The sequence below is a fragment of the Drosophila grimshawi genome, unplaced genomic scaffold (assembly GCF_018153295.1).
Source record: "Drosophila grimshawi isolate 15287-2541.00 unplaced genomic scaffold, ASM1815329v1 contig_848, whole genome shotgun sequence".
Lineage (NCBI taxonomy): Eukaryota > Metazoa > Arthropoda > Insecta > Diptera > Drosophilidae > Drosophila > Drosophila grimshawi.
In genome coordinates, this window is record NW_025063692.1 from 6596743 (window position 1) to 6620491 (window position 23749).

General features: G+C 42.8%; 1 protein-coding gene across 5 annotated transcripts in view; it reads left to right on the forward strand.

The window, feature by feature from the left end:
- The window catches only part of LOC6566205 (neurobeachin), a 220034-nt gene extending 197329 nt beyond the window's left edge, over positions 1-22705 (forward strand). For 4 of the 5 annotated variants that reach the window (XM_032739009.2, XM_032739010.2, XM_032739011.2 and 1 more), the window contains 15 exons: positions 202-392; positions 895-1085; positions 1596-4136; positions 4368-4714; positions 4775-5089; positions 5167-5274; positions 5630-5786; positions 12965-13074; positions 13713-13868; positions 17490-20412; positions 20531-20704; positions 20826-21089; positions 21206-21402; positions 21546-21697; positions 21960-22637. In XM_032739009.2, coding sequence (XP_032594900.1) covers positions 202-392; positions 895-1085; positions 1596-4136; positions 4368-4714; positions 4775-5089; positions 5167-5274; positions 5630-5786; positions 12965-13074; positions 13713-13868; positions 17490-20412; positions 20531-20704; positions 20826-21089; positions 21206-21402; positions 21546-21697; positions 21960-22050 — 7917 coding nt within the window. In that variant the 3' untranslated portion in view covers positions 22051-22637. Of the gene's footprint in view, positions 1-201; positions 393-894; positions 1086-1595; positions 4137-4367; positions 4715-4774; positions 5090-5166; positions 5275-5629; positions 5787-12964; positions 13075-13712; positions 13869-17489; positions 20413-20530; positions 20705-20825; positions 21090-21205; positions 21403-21545; positions 21698-21959 lie in introns of all 5 variants that reach the window. The other variant, XM_032739008.1, reaches the window with a different exon arrangement.
- The last annotated feature ends 1044 nt before the right edge of the window (positions 22706-23749 follow it).

Below are 23749 nucleotides of genomic sequence, written 5' to 3' on the forward strand. Positions count from 1 at the left end.
AATAAGATCAATGACTTAAAAAGAGGATGGCCATACACTTAAAGCCTTAGGTTAGAAAGTGAACAATTTGTTGAAATAAGCCTGAGTTAAGCAATTAAACTAACTAACTTTTAACATATAATTTTAAAGCAAATTTTTGAAAGAAGAAGTTGATATCAAACTAAATGCGTTATATATATATATATATCTTGTTCTGTTTAGGACGAGAATCTGCACGATGTTCTGCAGATGCTCATCTCACTGATGTCGGAGCACCCGAGCTCAATGGTACCTGCCTTCGATGTGAAGCACGGCGTCCGCAGCATCTTCAAGCTGCTGGCGGCCGAAAGTCAATTGATACGCCTCCAGGCGCTCAAGCTGCTCGGCTTTTTCCTCTCGCGCAGCACACACAAGTAAGCGAAGCCGCCTGAATAATGACCCTTTTCCAGACCATTCACACAGCCCACCCACATACAGCTGCGGTTAAAATAATACCAGTGCCCAAAACACATATATTTTTTTGGAATATATGAAAAATATGAACACTTAAGGTTTAGTTAAAAAGGGTTTTTGTTTTGCAGTTTTGAATCTTTGTGTCATATTGAAGATTTTCGATTGTTTCGATTTGCTCACCATAAAATTAGTGATATTTTTTGGTGAAAAAATGCTTTGAGAAGCAGCGCTACTATTATTTTGACCGCAACTGTATACACATGCTTGCATATTCATACGTATATACATATATATATATATATATGTATGTAGATGTAGACGTACGTGGGTAGACCTAAATCTGCTCACTCCTCACTCCGTTGCCATTTGACAAAGTGCCGTGTAATGCACATGCTCATAAATTTTTGCATGTTTCTGGTTTCTCCTCCCCGCGTTTGTGCCACTCTCGCCTCGCCGCTATAGGCGTAAGTACGATGTCATGTCGCCACACAATTTGTACACGTTATTAGCGGAACGTCTGCTGCTGTACGAGGAGTCCCTGTCCCTGCCCACATACAATGTGCTCTACGAGATTATGACGGAGCACATCTCACAGCAGATATTGTACACACGCCATCCAGAGCCGGAGAGTCATTACCGCCTCGAGAATCCCAGTAAGTAATCCTTTTTAGCTTTAAGACCAACCAACCAACCAACCAAGCAAGCAGACAGGCAGGCAACCAACCAGCCAACCAACCAACCAAGCAACCAAGCAGCCTTTCCCCCCTCAAAGTCGTGTCTTGTTCATATTTTAAAGTTTTGTGAAGAAGCTAGTTGCCATCTTTGACCCGTTGGGATTAATTTATTATGCGATGCGACGATAGACACAACCGTAGCTACGCCAAGTCTGCATTTAACACTAGGCTCATTAATTATGAGACATGAATACGAAAAACAAGTGATAGTTTGGCTACAAATGGTTGCAAGTGTCAAGAGACTAAGAAGGTCCCATTCTATCTATAACAACAGGTGCAAATATTTGTGCTGAACTCAGTCCTGATATATATTCCGAGTCATGAGTCAAGAAGTCATAGTTTTGCTAGCTATTAACTGTGAATGTAGATGTCAAAGAGAGTCTAACACGTTTATAATTTGAACATAACTTGAACATTTCGGTTGCACAGTGATACTGAAGGTGGTTGCCACATTGATACGGCAGTCGAAGCAGACGGAGTCGCTGATCGATGTGAAGAAGCTCTTTCTGCAGGACATGACGCTGCTATGCAATAGCAATCGGGAGAATCGTCGCACCGTCCTCCAGATGTCCGTGTGGCAGGAGTGGCTCATCGCGATGGCCTACATCCATCCGAAGAATACGGAGGAGCAGAAGATCAGCGATATGGTCTACTCCCTGTTCCGTATGCTGTTGCATCATGCGATCAAGCACGAGTACGGCGGCTGGCGCGTCTGGGTGGACACCCTGGCGATCGTTCACTCCAAGGTCTCCTATGAGGAGTTCAAGCTGCAGTTTGCCCAGATGTATGAGCACTACGAAAGGCAGCGCACAGACAACATTACCGATCCTGCCCTGCGTCAGGCGCGACCCATTAGCACCATCAGCGGCTGGGAGCGCGAGGAGCTGCAACAACAGCAGAATGGTCCAGTTGCCTCACAACAACAACAGCAGCAGCAGCAGCAGCAGCAACAGTTGCCGGCGATTAAGGGTGCTGTGTCGGTAGCCTCGCTGGAGGATGTGCCCGCCGTGCAGGAGGAGGAAGTCGAAGAGCTGGAACTGCATCATCTCGATAACGTGGATATGGAACTAACCGGTGAAGTCGCTGAAGTACTGGCAAACAAGGGCAGCGAATCGTGCGGCTGTGCCACAAACGGCGAAGCAGCCGAAACGCCACCAGCTGCAGAGCAGGTAGTACAGGAACCGGAGCAGGAGCCGGAACCCGTCAATAAATCAGTAATCGCAAACATTTCCGATGTGTACAACGAGCAAATCAAAACGGACGAGGCAATGCAGAGTGCCTGCAATGGCCTCAGTTCCACGACGAGTGCCAGTTCCGAAACAGGTGGTGGCCAGACAGCGCTCAAGGAGACGCTGCAAATAGGTGATGATCTCGAGGAACTGGAGCTGGCAACGGCCAAGGATGCCCTCGATGTGGAACAGCATGTGAAACAGGTGCTGTTGGCATCCGAAGCGGCACTGAATGACTGCAAAATGGCTGTGGATAGTGTGCTGCAGGAGGCCGAGGATTCCTCATCGGTGCTGAAGGACGAGGAAATCGAGCTGGCTGTCAATGAGGTGGTGCAGGGTGTGCTCAACTGTGAGAAGAAGACAACGGCCCAGGACAATGTGAGTCTGCTCAACAGCAAGAATCTGCTCAACAATAACAACAACAACAGCGAAGCGGAAAAGGAGAAGACCGAACAGCAAAAGGAAGTGAATGCCAATGAGCTGCTGACCAGTGTCAAACCAGCAACAACCACAACAACACTTGAGAAAGAGCAACAGCAGCAGCAGAAAACAGCAAATAATCAAAAGACTGAAGATGCCGACAACAAGCTGAACAACAACGAGAAGCTCAACGAGGCAAACAGCAACAGCAACAGCAACAGCAGCAGCAGCAGCAGTAGCAGTCAGGAGCCAGGTGCTGGGGATCAAGAGATGAGCTCATCGTTGAGCACCACAGCGGAGGAGCTGACGACATCGATGACAAACGCTAGTCCCTTGGACGAGACGATGGCGACAGCGACACCAGAGACTGAGGAGGATGTGGTTGCCACAGCGGTGCGCGATATTGTTGAGCAGCTCATCGACAAGGTGATCGATGCAGCCGAAGCGGAAGCAAAAACCGCAAATGCTAATGGAAATGCAAACGAAAGCGAAACTGAAACCAAAATCAAAACAATAACCAAAACCAAAACTGAAACCAATAACAATGAGCTACCCGCAGAGCTGCTGCAAAAGGAAGCGACGAAGCAGCTGGTGCCTGAGACAAAGACGGAAACAGAAACAAAGACAGTGGCAGTGGCAGCGGCAGTGGCAGCCACAGCAACAGAGGCAGCATCAAAGACAACCGAGCCCCAAGAGACTCAAGCAGATCAGGAGCAGTCGAGTGTAGCCGCTGCCGTCGCCGAGGAAATCGTACACGAGGTTGTGGAGGCAGCTTTAGATCTAGCCCAAGCCGCAACCGAAACCCAAAACCAAGCCGAAAGCTTAGCGGAAACGGAAACAGTTGAGAGCCAGGAGCACGTTTCTGCCATTGTGAACGAGGTGCTCGACTCTCTGGTGACGGAGACAGTCAAGGCTGTCGAGCCGACCACGCCCACGACCATGCGAAACGACGAGCAACCCACGACGACGACACTGGATGAGTCCCAGAACGAGTCAAAGAACGATTCAGCGACGCCAGCGGCAATTGTGGTGCGCACTAAACCCACAGAGGTGGACTCCACCACGCAGACAACACCAAAGAACGAGGCGGATGCACACAAAACTCTCGATGAGCACCTGCTGCCCGACGGCGATGCCGATGATGATGATGATGATGAGGATGATGCACAGGATGCAGCCAACACGGCAGACGATGATGACGACGACTATGCCACAGAACAACAACAACAGCAACAGGCAAATGCGACAACAGCAACAACAACGACGACGACAGCAGCAACAACGGGCGAAGGCTCCGCACAGCTCGAGGGCAATCATTACGGTAAGTTGGACTTTTGGATTGGAGTTTCAATATTTAACCATTTGTTGTTACCTAACTAAACTTGAAATATACAAAAATATATCATTTTAGACTCAATATTTTCAACTTAAACACAAAGTGATTGTATATTGAATATTTTAGCTTAGCTGAACTGTTTTTAAAATTGTAAATGAATTAATCATTTGTGATTTTATCTTGGAATTTGTGTATGCATGTATTTCTTCTATTCAGCTGGTGGTGCAACTGGTGGCGTTGAGGGAGGAAAGCAGCAGCGCTCAAAATCGGGCTCGACACGCCCGATGTTCAGTCCGGGACCGACACGTCCGCCGTTTCGCATACCGGAGTTCAAATGGTCGTACATCCATCAGCGGCTGCTGAGCGATGTGCTCTTCTCGCTGGAGACTGATATACAGGTGTGGCGCAGTCACTCCACGAAAAGTGTCCTCGACTTTGTCAACTCGAGTGAGAATGCCATATTTGTGGTCAACACGGTGCATCTAATATCCCAATTGGCCGATAATTTGATCATTGCCTGCGGCGGTCTTTTGCCGCTGCTCGCCAGCGCCACATCGCCCAATGTAAGCTAAACTAACCCAATCCATATGTACCATTAACTAACTGAGCGGTATTTGCATTAGTCGGAGCTGGATGTCCTAGAGCCGACACAGGGCATGCCCCTCGAGGTTGCTGTCTCGTTTCTGCAGCGACTTGTTAATATGGCCGATGTTTTGATATTTGCCACATCGCTGAACTTTGGCGAACTGGAGGCCGAGAAGAATATGTCCAGTGGCGGCATTTTGCGTCAGTGCCTGCGCTTAGTATGCACCTGTGCCGTACGCAACTGTCTCGAGTGCAAGGAGCGTACTCGCTACAATGTTGGCTCCTTGGCACGCGATGTGCCCGGCGCGGCGCATCTTCAGGCGCTCATCCGTGGCGCTCAGGCATCGCCAAAGGTATACACTTATACATATATATATATATAGTCAAAGATCTTGACACGACTTACATTTGACAAACACTGCTCTTCTAGAACATTGTGGAATCAATCACCGGTCAATTATCACCCGTCAAGGATCCAGAGAAGCTGCTGCAGGACATGGACGTCAATCGTTTGCGTGCCGTCATCTATCGCGATGTGGTAAGCAATTTCACTTCCACTTGTTGAGAGCTATTCGATTACAAGTTGTTCCATTTCAAGTTGTTTCATTCGCATTGTCTCATCCAAAGTCAAAGTTCTGTTTTCAATCATTCATTTTATTCACAATGTTTTCATTCCAAATATTCCATTTCGAATTGCTTATTCGGTGTTTCAATTGTTAATAGTTATTCCAAATTAGTTTCATTTTGATATGCGCCATTCCATTGTTATCTCATTTATTCCATTTGCAGCTGTTTCATTTCACCATATTTACGATCTTATTGACTGATTTTACTTTTTTTTGTCTCTTCCACTATCTCTCTCTCTCTCTCTCTCTTTTCCCTTTCTGTGACAGGAGGAAACGAAACAAGCACAATTCCTATCGCTGGCGATCGTTTACTTCATTTCGGTGCTGATGGTATCGAAATATCGCGACATTCTGGAACCGCCCGCAGAGCCGCAAGTTCAGCGTCAATCGCCGGTACTGCAACGTGGCAGTTCGGGGGGCAGCGGTAAGTGTTGCAAGTTAAGAGCTAATAGATCTGAGCTATCTCTATATATATATAGATCTGAGCTATATATATATATTTATATCCACATATATATGTTTATATTTATATGTACAATACGAAATACGAAATTAACTCGTACCTGACGGCATTTGCCACGATTTTGCGATGAGTTTTTGCGTTTGAAACTTATCATTTTGCTCGGGCGGGTTCCTGATTTGCTTTCTGAAGTTTCAGTTCTCTTCATTTCCGTTTCGCATTTCCCATGCGTTCCATTTGCTTTGCTAATTCGCGACTGTCGCTCGTCCTTGGTCTTTGTCTGTGTCTCTGTTCCATTTTATTTCATTTTGTTTCGCATTGTTTCGTTTCGTTTGCTGCACCAAAAACAACACAATCGTTTATTGGTTCTATCTCTATCTGTCTCTATCTTTCTCTCTCTCTCTCTCTCTCTGTCTATCTCTCTGTCTCTCTAACTATATATAAATATTTATCTCTTCGTCTTCTCAAAAATTAAATTGAATATATTTTGTGTTCCATTCAGGCGGTCCATTTTCTTTTGTCTTCTGAGACAGTATTTTTTTGATACATTTTCGTTATGGTTTTTTATTCCAGTTTTCTTTAATTTATTTGTTTTTGATAAATTTATATTGGAGCTTTTGGTTGCTTTTGCATTCGATTTGTGTTTGAACAGCTGTGTTAAGCGAGTTTTTACATTTGTTAAACGGTTGTAGAAACTCACTGCCAGCCCACTAGTAATCTTGACAGCACCACCACAACCACAACCAACGCCAATGACACACCAACCACCACCACCACCACCACCACCACCACCAACCACCACACGTTTGAGTCATTTCAGCCCATGTGTGTGTGTGTGTGTGTGTGTGTGTGCGTGCGTGCGTGCGTCTGTGTGTGTGGAAGTATGTGAATCTTATTTCGATCGAAGCGAAAGGCGCACTTTGCATCGGTGACGACACCAACCAACTAACCTTTGACCCACAACAAACTAAACCCCCAAACACCCCCTCACCCATTTTTATATGTACCACTTAATCATTAGCTTTTAAGAACACTCTCATCGAATTCCATTGTTGGAGATACTATTCAGTTTTTCTGTGTTTCTTTTCTTCGTTCCGTTTTCTAATGATTTCATTTCACGCTGCTTTTTCGGATTTATTGTACAAAACCAAAAAAAAAAAAAAAACCAAAAACAAAATACCAAAAAACCAACAAAAAATATATAAAAATATACCAAAACCAACATATGTAATTAAATACCAAAATTAAAACTTATAAAATTATAATAACAACAACAACAACAAAAATGCTCGCCACGTCACCATAACTGCCCCTCCCAACCATGCAAACCCATTCTCTCTCTCTCTCTCTATATATATATCGCTCGCTCTCTATCCGTTTGTGTGTGTGTAAATATGAAATTCCAATATCCCAAAATAAACAATCGATAACAACCATCGATAACAACAATCGACAATCATTAGAAGCCGCCAGCGCGCGTCCCTTGTTCCCACAATGGTCGCATCACGTCTATCCACAATTTCTGCCCGAATCACATCAGAATCATGTGGCCGCCGCCAACATGCAACAGCAGCAGCAGCAACAGCAACAGCAACATCACCAGCAACAGCAGCAGCAGCAACAACATTACTATCAACATCAGCAACAACATCAGCAACAACAACAACACAACAATCACAGCCATCATCATATGGCCGCCGCCTATTATCAACATCAACATCAGCAGCAGCAGCAGCAGCAACACCAGCAACAGCAACATGCCAATGCACAGCAGCAACAGTTGGGCAACATTTCGCCACCACCACCGTTGGGCGGACCACACTCGTCCAGCTCATCGGCCAGCTCCACAGCGACATCCCAGCCAGCGTCGAGTTCATCGTTGTCCTCGCTGGCCTCGCAGAGCCAGCAGCAACAGCTGCCTGCCTCGACAGGGCTGCATCGCCAGCAGCTACACAAGCATCAGCAGCAACAGCAACATTATCATCCACATCAGCCGCACTATGCGCTGATCAATGGCCATCAGCAGCAACAGCAACAGCAGCAGCAACAGCAGCAGCAGTTGCTTAATGGCAAGCATAACCACTATGGTGGTCAGGTGGAGAATGGCACCACCGGTGGCGTTAACTATCATACGCATCCACATGCTTATATGCGCAGCATTCAAATGAACGGAGAGCAACAGCAACAGCAACAGCAGCAGCAGCAACAGAACGGTTTGGAGCATCATCATGCAGCTGTTGCTGGCGCGGTACTTTTGAATGGGCATGCGAGCAGCAACAATGGCAATAGCAATGCAGCCAGCAGCAATAATGGCAACAGCAACAGCAATGGCAATAGCAACAATAATAACACCAACACCAGCAGCAACAGCAGCAGCAATAGCAGCGGCAGCAACATGCGAAATCTACGCAATGGTGGAACGGCAACAGCAACAACGACAACAACATCAGCTGCCGCCGCTGCTGCTGCTGCTGCTGCTGCCGCTGGCGGCGGCGGTGGCATGAACATGAACATGAACATGAACATGAACATGAACATGAACATGGGCATGAACATGGGCATGGGCATGGGCATGAATATGGGCATGAATATGGGCATGGCTGGCATGGCTGGCATGGGCGGAATGGGTGGATTGGGCATGGGATTGAGCGATGGCGGCGCGGCATATAAAACGAATGCCATCAATAACAATTATCGCTACAATGGACAACGCAATGCAAATGTTGCTGGCTCTGGAACAGGTATCGCTCGCTTTGAGTGTCGTAGTGCGTAGTTTATGTCACGCTCTCTCTCTCTCTCTCTCTCTCTCTGTGTCTCTCTTTTTCTATCTAACTCTATTTCTTTCTCTTTCTCAATAAATATATGTATTTATATATGTATATACTTGTATATTTAGTTACTATAAGCTTTTTCTCCATCTACCTAATTCTCTTTAGCGCTCTGTTGCTTTCTCTCTCTCTCTCGCTCTCTCTCTCTCTCTCTCTCTCTCACTGTCTCTCTGTATTTTATATGTAGTCAACACTTTTTCTAGTAGTTTGTTGCCTCACTGCTTCTTTAGCATTTCGTTTCGTTGCGTTTCATTCCATTTTTTGTTATGTTTTTTTTTATTTTTATTTTTTTAATTTTTGTTTGATTCCGTTTACTTTTCACTCTCATTTCATACTCTCATTTTGCCTCTCAATTTGTAATTTTAGCTGTAGCTGCTACATATATATAGATACATACATATATAGATTCCAATATGTATAGCTTAAGTTCTTAGGCAACTCGTGCGCTATCCTTCTCTCTCTCACACACACTCGGTCGCTGGCTGTTTCCGTCTCTTTCTAACCGCTAGATTATGTATATGCTAATGCGCTTTTTATTTCAAATGCAGTTCGCGCATTTTGCAGTAATTCTTTTCATCTACGCTTGCCTGAGTGTGTGTGTGTGTGTGTGTGTGTTTGTATATATAAATATAGGTGTGCCTGCGAGTGAGTGTGTGTGTGTGTGTTATTAATCACAATGGTCCTTCACATACGTATTGATAGCCAGCAATTGATGCTCAGTGTAAATTGGCATAATTACACGCACTCGTCTCGTTTTTCAATTTTCATTTTCATTTTTATTCTGCTTTCCGTTTTTTATTGTTTTCGAATTTCTCTTTTTTATTTATGCGCATAAACAGTGTCTTTAAATTACATTCAGCCTGCATTCTGGTATAATATAACTGAAGAGCAATCTGCTTCAATTTATGGAGAAAATATTCCAAATGATCAAAAACAAAATAGAAATATAAAAAAAAATCAAAAATATATAAATAAATAGTCCTTCAGCGGTATTAAGTCCCTGTACACATGCTGAAAACTTCGTTTGATGTTCAAAATCCTGATCCACATTGCTTTCAATGGCGATGCTGAATAACAAATTTGAGTGCAATGCTCTCTTTCTAATGAACTGAAGTAGGTTTGTGGTATTTATCTGATGAGTACACTATGCTAAAAAAAAAAAAAACTGTTAATTGCTGTTCTTTTTTATCTAAATGAACCTTTATTTGCTTAGTCCACTCTTAAGTGCAGCTCAACTAAAACTGTTTTTTTTTTCATGAAATGTGTATTATTTGCATTTTTATACCAATAAATAAAATAAATAAATAACTTGACTGCTTAAACAATTTTTTTTGTTAATCTTTTGCACAATGCACAATTATTTACAAATATTTATATTTGTTTACCTATTTCTTTTAATTGCGGCTGTTTTGCAATTTGTTGATGGCCTTCAAAAGCCAATCGACGACAATTATTTTTGTGTTTGACCAAATTTGATTAAATCGTCTCATTTTTTGTGTGTTAAATGTCCTGTCGCAAAAGTATACATTTAATATTTGCCAAAATTATGAATCGATTTAAATTATTGATATGAAGAATGAAATTTGCTAATTTCGCTGTTGACAAGCGAAGCAAAAAAAATACACAAATACAGTCGTGTGTGTGTGTCTGTGTGTGTATGAGGTCATGTGCAAAAATGTTATCCATTTATGCTCTTAAAAACTGCAATCTATCTTTGAAGCTAGACACGACACACACACGCTAGCACTTATTCTCAGTACAGTTACAATGACGCTCACATTTTTGGCAGAGAGGGGTATCCAAAGGGATGCGGGTTAGCTGTTGTGCCCAGCGGCTTTCGCATGTCATTTTCATGTGCCGTCAGCACAAATTACATTTCATTTATCTTCATTTGCTCAGAGACACCAAAGCACACACACACGGACACACACGGACACACACAGACATTGAAGTTGGCCAAGCTGTGCTGCACTCCAAGTGGAAAAACAAAAATCTAATTCGTTAATTTTTCACAATGCGATCAAAACGAATTAAATGAAAATTTTGCAGTTATTTTCCATATTTGGGGAATGGGGCATACAATTTATTTGCCAGACAGGACATAAAAGAAACAACAAAAGTGTAGAAGAGAAAAAAAAAAAACAGAGAAGGACATGCAACACGCGTGCATTTTCCAAATGGACGCCAGGACATACACGTAGACACATACTCACACACACACAGACACACACACATACTGGCACACCTACCACACATTATTAATGGCAGTGACAAAAATGTAAATTAGTCGCACAAAAAAGCAGCAAATGAAGCACCAAAAATATAACACGAACATAATTTATATAAATGCAAGAGACTGAGTAGAGGAGAAGGGAAGTAATACTCAGTGAGAAGGAAAATGTTGGACAACGAGCGGGGTGAATGGGGGGGGAGGGGAGGGGGGTGGTGGAAATGGAGGGGCAGCTGTAAAAGCCGATAACACGCTTTCAATATTGAAACAAAAGCAATTTGTGGCCAAACACACACACACTCCTCGCCGTCACTCTCTCTCTCTCTCTCTCTCGGCCACACTGGGAAATTTTTACAAATTAAACACACGTACAAAAAAACACACACACACACACATGCCATAAAAAAAGAGCAGCAACTCGAGTGTAATAAAATGTGTAGCATACTTAGCAGCGCAGGTCATAAATTTCAATTAATACGTTAATCAACACTGTAAAACAGCTAGGCAGAGCAAATAAAAACATAAAAACTTAAAATGTGAAAATGTGAAAAAGTGGAAAAGTGAAAAAAGCGACCACCCTGCAATTTGGCTAATGAGCTGGGCACACACACACACTTAGGCACTTTTGGTTGCTGCACTTGCAGATACTTTTGTATCTGAAAATTTAATTATGCCACAAGCTTTGCAAATTACAAAATTTACGACCGAGCTGAACTGGAAATACAAATTCACACTTATCTGTGGCAACTTTTGAAGCAGATTAGAGAGAGAAAGAGACAGCGAAATGGTGGGAGAGAGAGAGAGGAAGAAAGAACACATTTTGAACTAGAGCTTAGTTGGCAGCATGTGAAAAAATAAACACCAAAAGCTGTTGAAAGTAGTTGCAAATTATTAATATGATGCGGACAGCTGCCTTTAACTTGGTCAGCCCCCCCGAATGCGTGTGTGTGTGTGGGTGTGTATGTGTGTGTGTATACTTTGATGTGCATATATTTGAAAGCCATTTGACTTATTAATGTACAAGTCAAGTACTTGGATAGCTCAGCACCTTTAAAATTCCAGCCATATGGCACGGAATCAAAGTTTTAGCTGAGGTTGGCAATTTTATTAAGTATTTAAGCTGAGTGGCTTATACAGGTGAATAAGGCTTTCAAGTTTTGGACACTGGCAGGTTACCAACTAAATTCCATTCGTGCTTATAAAAGTGAAAGGCTTCATTAACCGATATGATTTCAACAAACAAACGCATATAACCTAAGCAAACCCCAATAACCGCAGAGAATCTACAAAGATCAACAATTATTTCATAAATAATGCAAATGCAGAGCAACAAGAAATTATATGAAAATAGTAACAGCGACTATCTTAGACTATCTTAGCGCCGCAGATTATATAGTCTGGTATAAAATAATAATAATAATAATATAATATTCAGAAATTGACATATTCAAAGTTCAAACAGATAGTTTGGGGGACTATATCGATGCTTATAGCAATGCTGATCAAGAATATAAATATCTTATGGTCTCGGATACGTCTTCTGCAATGCCTTACAAATTATAATAACCTTTACAAAGAGCAAAGATTAAATAAATTGAAGAGCCAAGCATATTTCCAAAGACTTTCCGGAAAATCTCACTTTAACTAGACACACAGATACTTATTTTAGTTGGGCTATTGTAAATGACTCCTGAGTGTTTGCTCTGTGAGTATGTGTGTGTGTGTGTGTGTGTGTGAGTAATTCTGTGAATTTGAAGAGCATTGCTTTGGTCTTTAAGTTTGATTTATATTCTCTTTATTTTCTTGTTGGTCGTTGTGTGCACAGCTCCGAGTGTTTATTTATCAGATTCCAAAAAACATACTATATACAAATATATATTTTATACTTATATACTTACATGTTCGGCAGCATTTTTATGTCAACTTCTTCTGTACTGCAGTTGCGTGCCGACGTAACTGTAAACGATGGAGAAATTATTGATTTAATATTTGTACAATTTTTGTTCAATATATATTTCATCATTGTTCGCAACATTTAAATGTTTGATACTTATGCCTGATTTATTGTTTCGTTTTCTGTACAGGCGGTCGTCAGATTCAGGACAGCGATTACGAGATTATCGTCGTCGATGAGAATAATCCCTCAGTGCTGGCGGATAATGATTCCCACTCCAGTGGACCGCCATCCATAAAGGTGAGTATTATGGGAAGAGTCAACCATCTCTCTCTCTCTCCCTCTGTCTCTCCCTCTCTCCCTCTCTCTCTATATATATTTATCTCTTTAAGTACTTCAGATGTGTGAGAGTTTGGTATGCATGTGTTTGTGTTTGAGAGTTTGGTGTTTGAAGTGAAATTTGTGTGATTGGGCAAAACTCTTTTAAACTAAGTATTTCGGAGGCGGGTTTAAAGGGGACAAATCTTGGTTTCTGGCAACTTCTCTCTCTCTCTCTCTCTCTCTCTATCTCCCTCTCTCTCTCACACACACTCTCTATTTCCAATTCGTTAAAGTTTTTATTGCTAAGCACAAGTTGAGTTCAGTTTTTAAACACTTTGCATGACGGTTTGAATGTCACTTTAGTCGAAGTAGAAACTTGCCTTAACTTTTAAGTATGAATGTGGCTGTGTGAAATACCTAAATGCGTATGTGTGAACGAGAGAATGTGTGTTAGCTTATTAAAGAATTGTAACAACAATAAACGAAAAACAAACTGAACAACAATGAAAAAAAATCATTTGCATGTTTTGTAAAAATTAAACACTAAAACGAAACAAATCAAAATCAATCAAACTCAAAAACTGTCACAGGCTCATAATAACAATAACAACACTCAGACAACAACTGCAACAACAACAACAACAACAACAGCTACAACAACAACAACAACTGTAAAATCCACAACAACAACAACAACAACCAAAGATAAAATCAAAATTCAACAACAACCATTGTCACCACCCAAGCCAATGGTGCCACAAAAGTTACCAAAGGTAAAACGAACAAAAATATCTATAGACAAAAAAAAAAAAACAAAAAATAAAAATAAAAAAACACCACACACCAAAAATAATTCCACCCAAATGCAAAATTGCAATAATTTGACAACAACAGCAACAAGCAGTCAACTCACCCCACTCACACACCCACTCACATAAACACTCACGTACAGCCACAACAACAACAACAAGAACAACAGCAACTTTTTGTACCGCTATCAATCACCAACAATCACCACTAACAAACAACTAACAAATCCATTCGATAAATGTATTGCACCATCAATAATCGAACTCGCATTCGCACTGGCACTCGCACTCGCACTCGTAAAACACTCGTTCAACACACACGAATAGATTAGAGGAATGCAAGGTAAGCCGAGTTTTAGAGACTGCAATAGTAAAAGATAAATAGTAAAGTAAAAAAAAAAAAAACAAAATTAAGAAGAAAATTGCTCGTATGCAAGTAAAGCAGTTAAGAGAAATTGGCAAAACCAAAGACTTTCAGCAATAAGTGAAGCGAGAAGCTTTTAAGCACTTACCAACAAACAAACTGAAATGAAAAACGCAAAGAAAAATAACTGCTACAAACACAGTTGGAGTGTGAAAATCAAAGCAAAAAGTTACCAGCAAAGTAAATCGATAAGCTAAAAAAGCAACTAAAAAATGGGCATGGGGAAACAGACGGACGAGCAGCGCTTTAAGCATTTGCATGTTTTTTTTTTTACATTTACATTTGTTTTTTTCACTGTAGCTATAAGAAATATGTAATTAAGATTCCCATTATATCCGACTTAGCTATCTCTCTCGCCTTCACTCTGCTAGGTGGTTGCCTTGAATAATATTTGGCTGTATCACTTCAAATGCATAACGTTTATAGGAATTTTATTCATGAGTGTTTTTATGTGTGTGTCCATCCACATACACACTCACACTCACACTCATCAGCTTTAGCTTTTTCATTTATATGTTCATATAATTATCGCTGATGCGAGTTTCCGAGAATAAAAAATGCGACTTTTTCTTTATCCGTTCACTTATACCACAACTTGTCAGCTGCTTTTTGTTGTTACATTTAATGTTTGCCGTTGCAGTTTGACTCTGCTGCAATTTATTTTAATTTCTTTTTTTGTTGCATTGCATTACTGTGAGCTGGAAACAGTAATGCCCAACAGTAACTCCAAATTGAAGTTATGAATAGTGCATTAAATGAGTGTGTGTAGGTGTGTGTCCTGTCAGGTGTTAAATGAAATCAGATTTGTAGTTAAAACCATAACTAATCCTTGAATATAATTAGCAATTCCTTCTCTCCGGTTTATGTGTACTTAAATCATATTTTGCATATTATCATATTATGCGCGTTTCTATGATTAGCGAACTTTAATTCTAAGCTTTTTCCTGATTTGAAATCAATCTTTCAATTATTAATGGATTTTTACAAATAGGTAAAAAAAGCAAATTTCATTATAGATTTGATAACTTTACTTTTATATGTATATAATATGAATGATTTCAGCTTAACTCTCTCGCGAACATTCTGGGAAATGTGTGTTTTTCTATTTGTGCTCTTAAAAATGCCCTATTACAATTTAATTAATGGGTATATGCAAGTCGACAGATACTCTTTTTGTCGTTTTAGTTTAGAACCAACAAATTGAATTGCCATTAAATGGAATCAATAAATAATTTCGATATCTATGCGCACACAATACACGCACACACACACACACGCACACACACACACACACACACACACACACACACACACACACACACACACACACACACACACACACACACAGTCTGATTCCGCTGCGTGCCACATGATTTGTCGTGTGTCGCTTGGATTTATTTGTGTGGGTCATCTTTGATTTATGTATGTTAATGTCTATCTATATGTCATGCAATTAGTATTACGAACTAGAATAACAATACGTTCGCATATACACTCTCACACACACACACACGCACACACACAAGGACACAGGGACACACGTACAACTCTTGGCTTTTATCTTGAGTGCAGACAACATTTCTAGTTCCGGTTCTAGGCTCTTAATGAACTGCTTGCATTATTAATACAGCAAATCCATTGCCAACCCCCCCCCCCCCCCTTGGTCAATTCCCCAGTCTATTAATACACACACACACACACACATTAATGGAAATACACACATGTGCATGTTCTAGCTGCTGCTACTTTCCGACTTTCAATGTTACACCCATTTTCATTATTTCCCCTGAGCATACAAAAGATTAGCATAGCTCCAAGAAAATAAATTTAAATTCAATAAGTCAGTCAAAAAAAAATATATATTTATATATATATATATGTCAGTGTGTATACATCTGCTTCTTGGTTCATCTTCATATTTTGCCAGCAAACTGAAATTTGCGTTTTGCGCGTCGTTCAAAGGGAAGGCGATTGATTTCGCATGCTGCACAGGACGGACGTACTGGGCATGCACCACATTGTGTAGGCGCAACAGCTGTCACACACACACTCGCACACACACACACACACACACATATACATTCAGACAGACAGCTGTGCTAACACCTACTTGTGTGCTTCATATCTTATTGTATTTGTGTTTGACAGTTGACATTTGTCAAATTTTGTCACATGGCAATCCGTTTGAAAACGTTTCAACCCCCTCACCCCTTCACTCAACCCCCCCAAATGGCACCTCCCTCCTGTCTGTTTGTCCGTAATGTCCATTTGGCCTAATGCCTTTCGGATGAGCTGAGTTACGTAATGCTCAAATTTGTTTTTTCAAATGGGTTGGGTAGAGTTGGTTGGGGTGATTTGCCTTTTATGCAAATCACTGCCAGACGCAACAAGAGGGGCAAAGGTAGAAGTGAGCGGATTGTTGATGGCGAAGGGCCGAAGGGGCGAGGGGGGTGGTTGGTAGATCTGCAGATAACATTTTGTGCGTGGCGTTGACAAATGCATGTGTTGACAGGGACACGGAGAGGGGACACTAGCGGACGTGAGGACTTTGTGCCTGGTTGGTCAACACACAATTTGGGCGATGGATGAGCTCTTCTGCTTTGCGCTCAGCACTTTTGATTTATTGTTGAAATGTGCATAATTAATGCGCAAATGATATCCCAACGAATACACACACACACACACACAGACACACACACACAGACACAAACACACAGACACAAGAGCAAATGTGCACAAATCGTGTCACTAGTCAAAAGTGCTGTTTAAATAACGATGCGAGTTTTAAAACAATAGAGGCTTATGTCAAAACGTTTAGCAACCATAACAAATTGATTATCCAAAACCAACAGCGATTACCTAAAGGCAACTATCGACCGTTTGTCGGTGGTCATCTCTATCGGGCGCACTACCAATCACTGCCAGGCATCCCCCAGCAAACCCACTTTATGCACCTGGTTCATTCACTCCACTCCACACGCCACTCAACTTGTTGTAATGTGTATCGCACTTGAAACACCTTTCGATCAAAACACACTCACCTACACACACACACACACGCACACACACTCGCACATAATGCTTTTGGTTCGCTTAACAGATTTAAACTTTTGCCTAATACTTAAATCAATGTCTATTCCTTGTCAAATGCTTGCGCGCAGAGCGTCGACTCGGATGTGGTGTCCTTGAACATGAACTCGACGGAGAATGAAGTGCCCGAAGTTGAGTCCTCCAGCGATATACTCGCCGATGATCACAAGCCGAGCAACTCGAACGATGAGAGCTGGACGGATGTCAATTTGAATGAAGATGCCGCTGTGCTGGCAGCTGCGAGCGCTGGCATCGTTGTGGGTCTCGTCGATGCCAGCGATAGCAGCAAGCATGAATCGCAGCACGCACAACAGCAACACCAACAACAACAGCAACAGCAGCAGCAACAACAGCAACAGCAACAACATCAGCAACAGGGCGGCATGATCGTTGGCACTGAGCGTGGCGATAAGCCCGACTCGGAGATATCAGTAGTGCGTGTGCCCGATAGCTATGGTAGTGCTGCCAGTGGCAATAGCGCTACAGTTGCCAACAGCGCACAGCAGCAGCAGCAACAGCAGCAGCAACAGCAACTGCAGCAGCAGCAGCAGCAGAGATCGCGACCCGATGAGCTGCCAATGAAACCGCCGGCACTCGTTGCCCAACTGCCGCTGACGACGCCATCGCGGGAGGCGAGTCTCACACAGAAGCTGGAGATTGCCTTGGGTCCGGTGTGTCCGTTGCTGCGTGAAATAATGGTTGATTTTGCGCCATTCCTCTCCAAGACGCTGGTCGGCTCGCACGGCCAGGAGCTGCTGATGGAGGGCAAGGGTCTGACCACATTCAAGAATTCGCACTCTGTTGTCGAGCTGGTGATGCTGTTGTGCTCCCAGGAGTGGCAGAACAGTCTACAAAAGCATGCCGGCCTCGCGTTCATCGAGCTAATCAACGAGGGTCGTCTGCTCTCTCACGCCATGAAGGATCACATTGTGCGCGTCGCCAACGAGGCCGAGTTCATTCTAAATCGCATGCGCGCCGATGATGTCCTCAAGCATGCTGACTTTGAGTCCCAGTGCGCCCAGACTCTGCTCGAGCGACGCGAGGAGGAGCGGATGTGTGATCATCTGATAACGGCGGCCCGTCGCCGGGATAATGTCATCGCCAGCCGGCTGCTGGAGAAGGTGCGCAACATCATGTGCAATCGCCATGGAGCGTGGGGTGATGCCAATGGAATGTCGGCTGCTATAACGGTAAGCGGTGGCAAGGGCACGTATTGGAAGCTCGACGCATGGGAGGATGATGCGAGGCGTCGCAAGCGTATGGTACAGAATCCGAGAGGCTCCTCACATCCACAAGCAACGCTCAAGGCGGCACTTGAGAATGGTGGACCCGAGGATGCAATTTTGCAGACACGCGATGAGTTCCACACCCAGATTGCTGTCTCACGGTCGCATCCGTCGGCACAGCACAACGGCGAGCTGCTCGACGATGCCGAGCTCCTAATTGAGGATCGAGAGCTCGACTTGGATCTGACCGGGCCGGTGAATATTAGCACCAAGGCGCGCTTAATAGCGCCGGGCCTCGTTGCGCCCGGCACCGTATCCATTACTAGCACCGAGATGTTCTTTGAGGTGGACGAGGATCATCCAGAGTTTCACAAGATCGACGCAGAGGTGCTCAAATACTGCGATCATTTGCATGGCAAATGGTATTTCTCCGAGGTGCGTGCGATCTTCTCGCGCCGCTACCTCCTGCAGAATGTCGCCCTGGAGATCTTCTTGGCCAGTCGCACCTCCATCCTGTTCGCATTTCCCGATCAGCACACCGTCAAGAAGGTGATCAAGGCACTGCCACGCGTCGGCGTCGGCATCAAGTATGGCATACCACAGACACGGCGTGCCTCAATGATGTCGCCGCGACAACTGATGCGCAACTCGAACATGACACAGAAATGGCAGCGACGCGAGATCTCCAACTTTGAGTATCTGATGTTTCTCAATACGATCGCGGGACGGACGTACAATGATCTAAATCAGTATCCCATCTTTCCCTGGGTGCTGACCAATTATGATTCCAAAGATTTGGACCTCAGCCTGCCGTCGAATTATCGTGATCTATCGAAACCGATCGGTGCCCTAAACCCATCACGACGCGCCTACTTTGAGGAGCGCTACGAGAGCTGGGTCAGCGATACAATACCACCATTCCACTATGGTACACACTATTCGACGGCCGCTTTCACCCTCAACTGGCTGGTGCGTGTCGAGCCGTTTACAACCATGTTCCTGGCACTGCAGGGCGGTAAATTTGATTATCCGGATCGTTTGTTCTCATCCGTTTCGCTCAGCTGGAAGAATTGTCAGCGTGACACGTCCGATGTGAAGGAACTGATACCCGAATGGTATTTCCTGCCCGAAATGTTCTACAATGCATCCGGCTATCGGCTGGGCCATCGTGAGGATGGCGCCCTTGTCGATGATATTGAATTGCCACCATGGGCCAAAAGTCCCGAGGAGTTCGTTCGCATCAATCGCATGGCCCTCGAATCGGAGTTTGTCTCCTGCCAGCTGCATCAGTGGATCGATCTGATATTCGGTTACAAGCAGCGCGGCCCCGAAGCGATACGGGCCACCAACGTCTTCTACTATCTCACCTACGAGGGCAGCGTCGATCTTGACGGTGTTCTCGATCCGGTGATGCGCGATGCGGTTGAGAATCAAATACGCAACTTTGGCCAAACGCCCAGTCAACTACTAATGGAACCGCATCCGCCGCGCAGTTCAGCAATGCATCTGTCCCCGATGATGTTCAGTGCAATGCCCGAGGATCTATGCCAGATGCTCAAGTTCTATCAGAACTCACCGGTCATTCACATCTCGGCGAATACGTATCCGCAGCTATCGCTGCCATCTGTGGTCACCGTCACCGCTGGCCATCAGTTTGCCGTGAATCGCTGGAACTGCAATTACACCGCATCCGTCCAGAGTCCCAGCTATGCTGAATCACCGCAATCGCCGGGCTCCAATCAGCCGCTTACCATTGATCCAGTCCTGGGTGAGTTATAGTTTCTCAATCAAACATTTTCAACTTGTTTGCACTCAATCTGAAACTAGTTGTCATCTCTCTTTCTCTTATTTGATATCCAATTTCACTTGCATTCCAATTTATTCAGCTGTGCATGGCACCAATAACAATAGCAACGCAGCCAGCCGTCGTCATTTGGGTGACAATTTCAGTCAAATGCTGAAAATACGCTCCAATTGTTTTGTGACCACCGTCGATAGTCGTTTTCTCATCGCCTGCGGCTTCTGGGATAACAGTTTTCGTGTGTTTGCCACCGAGACGGGTAAGTGGCCACCTTTTGTTCACAATTGTACACAACCCGCCACAACTGTTCTTTCCGTTTGGCTTTTGGCATTTGTCATTTGACATTTGGTATTTGTTCTTTTCTGTTTTTGATTCCTTAGCGAAAATCGTGCAAATCGTCTTTGGGCATTTTGGCGTCGTCACCTGCATGGCCCGATCCGAGTGTAATATTACGTCAGACTGTTATATTGCATCCGGTTCGGCGGATTGTACGGTATTGTTATGGCACTGGAATGCCCGTACCCAGAGCATTGTCGGTGAGGGGGATGTGCCAACGCCGCGCGCAACTCTAACGGGACACGAGCAGGCAGTCACCTCGGTGGTCATCAGCGCCGAACTGGGACTCGTTGTGTCCGGTTCAACGAGTAAGTTGCTCGTAAACACTTTGGTGCTGCTCAGTTTTAACTTTTATCTAACACTTGCTCTCTCTCCCTCTCTCCCTCTTTTTCCCCCTCTCTTTCTCTCTCTCTTCCCTTCTTAGATGGCCCCGTTTTGATACACACCACGTTTGGTGATTTGCTGCGCTCGCTGGATCCGCCCGTTGATTTCCACTCGCCGGAATTGATAACGATGTCGCGTGAGGGTTTCATCGTTATCAACTATGACAAGGGCAATGTGGCCGCCTACACCATCAATGGCAAAAAGTTGCGCCATGAAACGCACAATGACAATCTGCAGGTAAGCACTATTTTACGATCTCTCTCTCTCTCTCTCTCTCTCTCTCTCTCTATTCGCTACTCGTTACTCGTTACATTTTTATCCACTCGTTTTGATTTCTGACGATGTCCCTCTTTCTCTTTCTCTCTCCCTCTGTCTCTCAGTGCATGCTGTTGTCGCGCGATGGCGAATATCTGATGACTGCCGGCGATCGGGGCATTGTCGAAGTGTGGCGCACTTTCAATCTGGCACCGCTCTATGCCTTCCCCGCCTGCAATGCGGGCATACGCTCGCTGGCGCTCACTCACGATCAGAAGTAAGTATAGTGTGTAATGCCTTAAGCACACTTTACAGATACAGAAAGAAAAAGTTATCGATAAACATTAAACGACGATGTCAAGAAAGAAAAAAATGTACTTTTAAACGCCGCATAGATGAGAAGATGAATTCATTACATTTTTGCCTCCAAGCAGATCTTTTGTCTTTTAGATTCCACAAAGCAAATAAACCAAATCAGTACTACTTGTACTCATTTACCATTTATTAACATCTAACATGCCATTCTCCACTCTCAACAGATATCTGCTCGCTGGCCTGTCAACTGGATCGATAATTGTGTTCCACATTGATTTCAATCGGTGGCATCATGAGTATCAGCAGCGCTACTAAGCTCCATGCCACGTTCTACATTCCACGCACACACACAAACGCGCGCGCGAGTGAGACAGAGACAGAGAGAGAGAGAGAGCTGACAGGCAAGTAGCAAGAGCGGCCATCAGCAGCAACAACAATGTACTTAAAGAAAGAGAGCGCAGATGTTTGTTTGTTTAGTTGTTTGTATTTTCATTTTATTTGATCATTATCGTTAGACATCTTACAACAATTCTAGGCTAGTAAGCAAAACAAAACAACTATATTCTTATTGTTTTCTCTTCTCTGTTTTTTTTTTTTTTTTTGTCTAGTATTACTTATAAAATAGCATATTACCTAGTATGTTGGTGTGAGCCAGTCAAAAAACAGCATTTTTTTTACTAGTTATACGGCAAGTAGAATGTTAAGTTAACGAGAACAGAAAAACAAAGCAGAACACAACAAGCAATCGGCTTAAGTTGAGTAGTTTTAATAAGTATGACAAAAATAAAACAATAAACAAAAGAAAAAAGAAAAAAAAAGAGTTAGTGTTTATAAAACGCAATAAGCAGTTAATAAAACTTAAACAAGAAACATCAAATAACATAAAATCAAAGAAACTTAAATAATAATGTAGGAAAAGTTCTCACAAAATAGATAAAAACAAAAAAAAAACCAAAACACAAAAAAAAAATGGAAACGCTTGAAATGAAACGAAACGAAATGTAACGAAATGCAGTGAAACGAAACGAAACGAAACGAAATGAAATGAAACAAAATGAAACCAAGTGGCCAAATGTCTGAACACGACAAAGGAGAAGAGAAGCGTCAAGAGTACGAGTCGAAGAAAAGAAGCCAATTTTTAAAATACTTAATTATTTAAATGCAATGCCTAAAAATGGAAAAAAAAAATGCTTGAGCTTGTGGCGTCACAAGTGGCATCGTAACAGAGTCACAGAATAAAACAAAAGACAAATGATAATGACAAAAACAACTTCCAGCAGAAGAAGCAATCACAAAGGATTAGCGATTAGCGCACCTGCTAAAAGAATACGCGATATTTTAATACAAAAAAACAAAAAAAAAACAAAAAGCAAAACAAAACAGTAACAAAACAAAACATAACAATAATAAAGAGTAACTAGTTAAAAATGCAACTAACTCCGCAAAAAGGACACTCAAGCTAAACAACTAACAATTTATCAACATTGCTAAAAGCTACTTATAAATACTTGATAAAAAATAAAAATAAATAAAAATAAAACTAAAATAGAGATAACAAATGAAAGATAAATATGCAAAACTTAGCGAAATGGCGAGGGATATCGTTTTTACATATAATAAACAATCAAATAACACGCATACGCGATGTAGCACCGCACGCAAATTAAACTGCACTGGGCAAATTTTAATTGTATATTTTTTGTTTTGTTTGCCGTTTTGCAAAACTTTCAATTGCGTCCGAACGAGTGTAAAACAGCAAGCTAAAAATTTTGTTTGCTTTAAAAATAACAAAAATAAAAAAAAAACAACCCCAAACCTTAACCTTCCTTAAAACCTAAACACATTCGTCCACGTTTTATATATATATTTAGCAAAAAGCAAAAATATGAAATTCTTGATTAATTTACTAAACATATATGTCTATATATATATATGTGTATTGCTTATGGTTGTCTGTAAGACACAGCGCAGATCACAACTGAAACGGAAGTGGCAACTGCGACTGGAAAAGTAA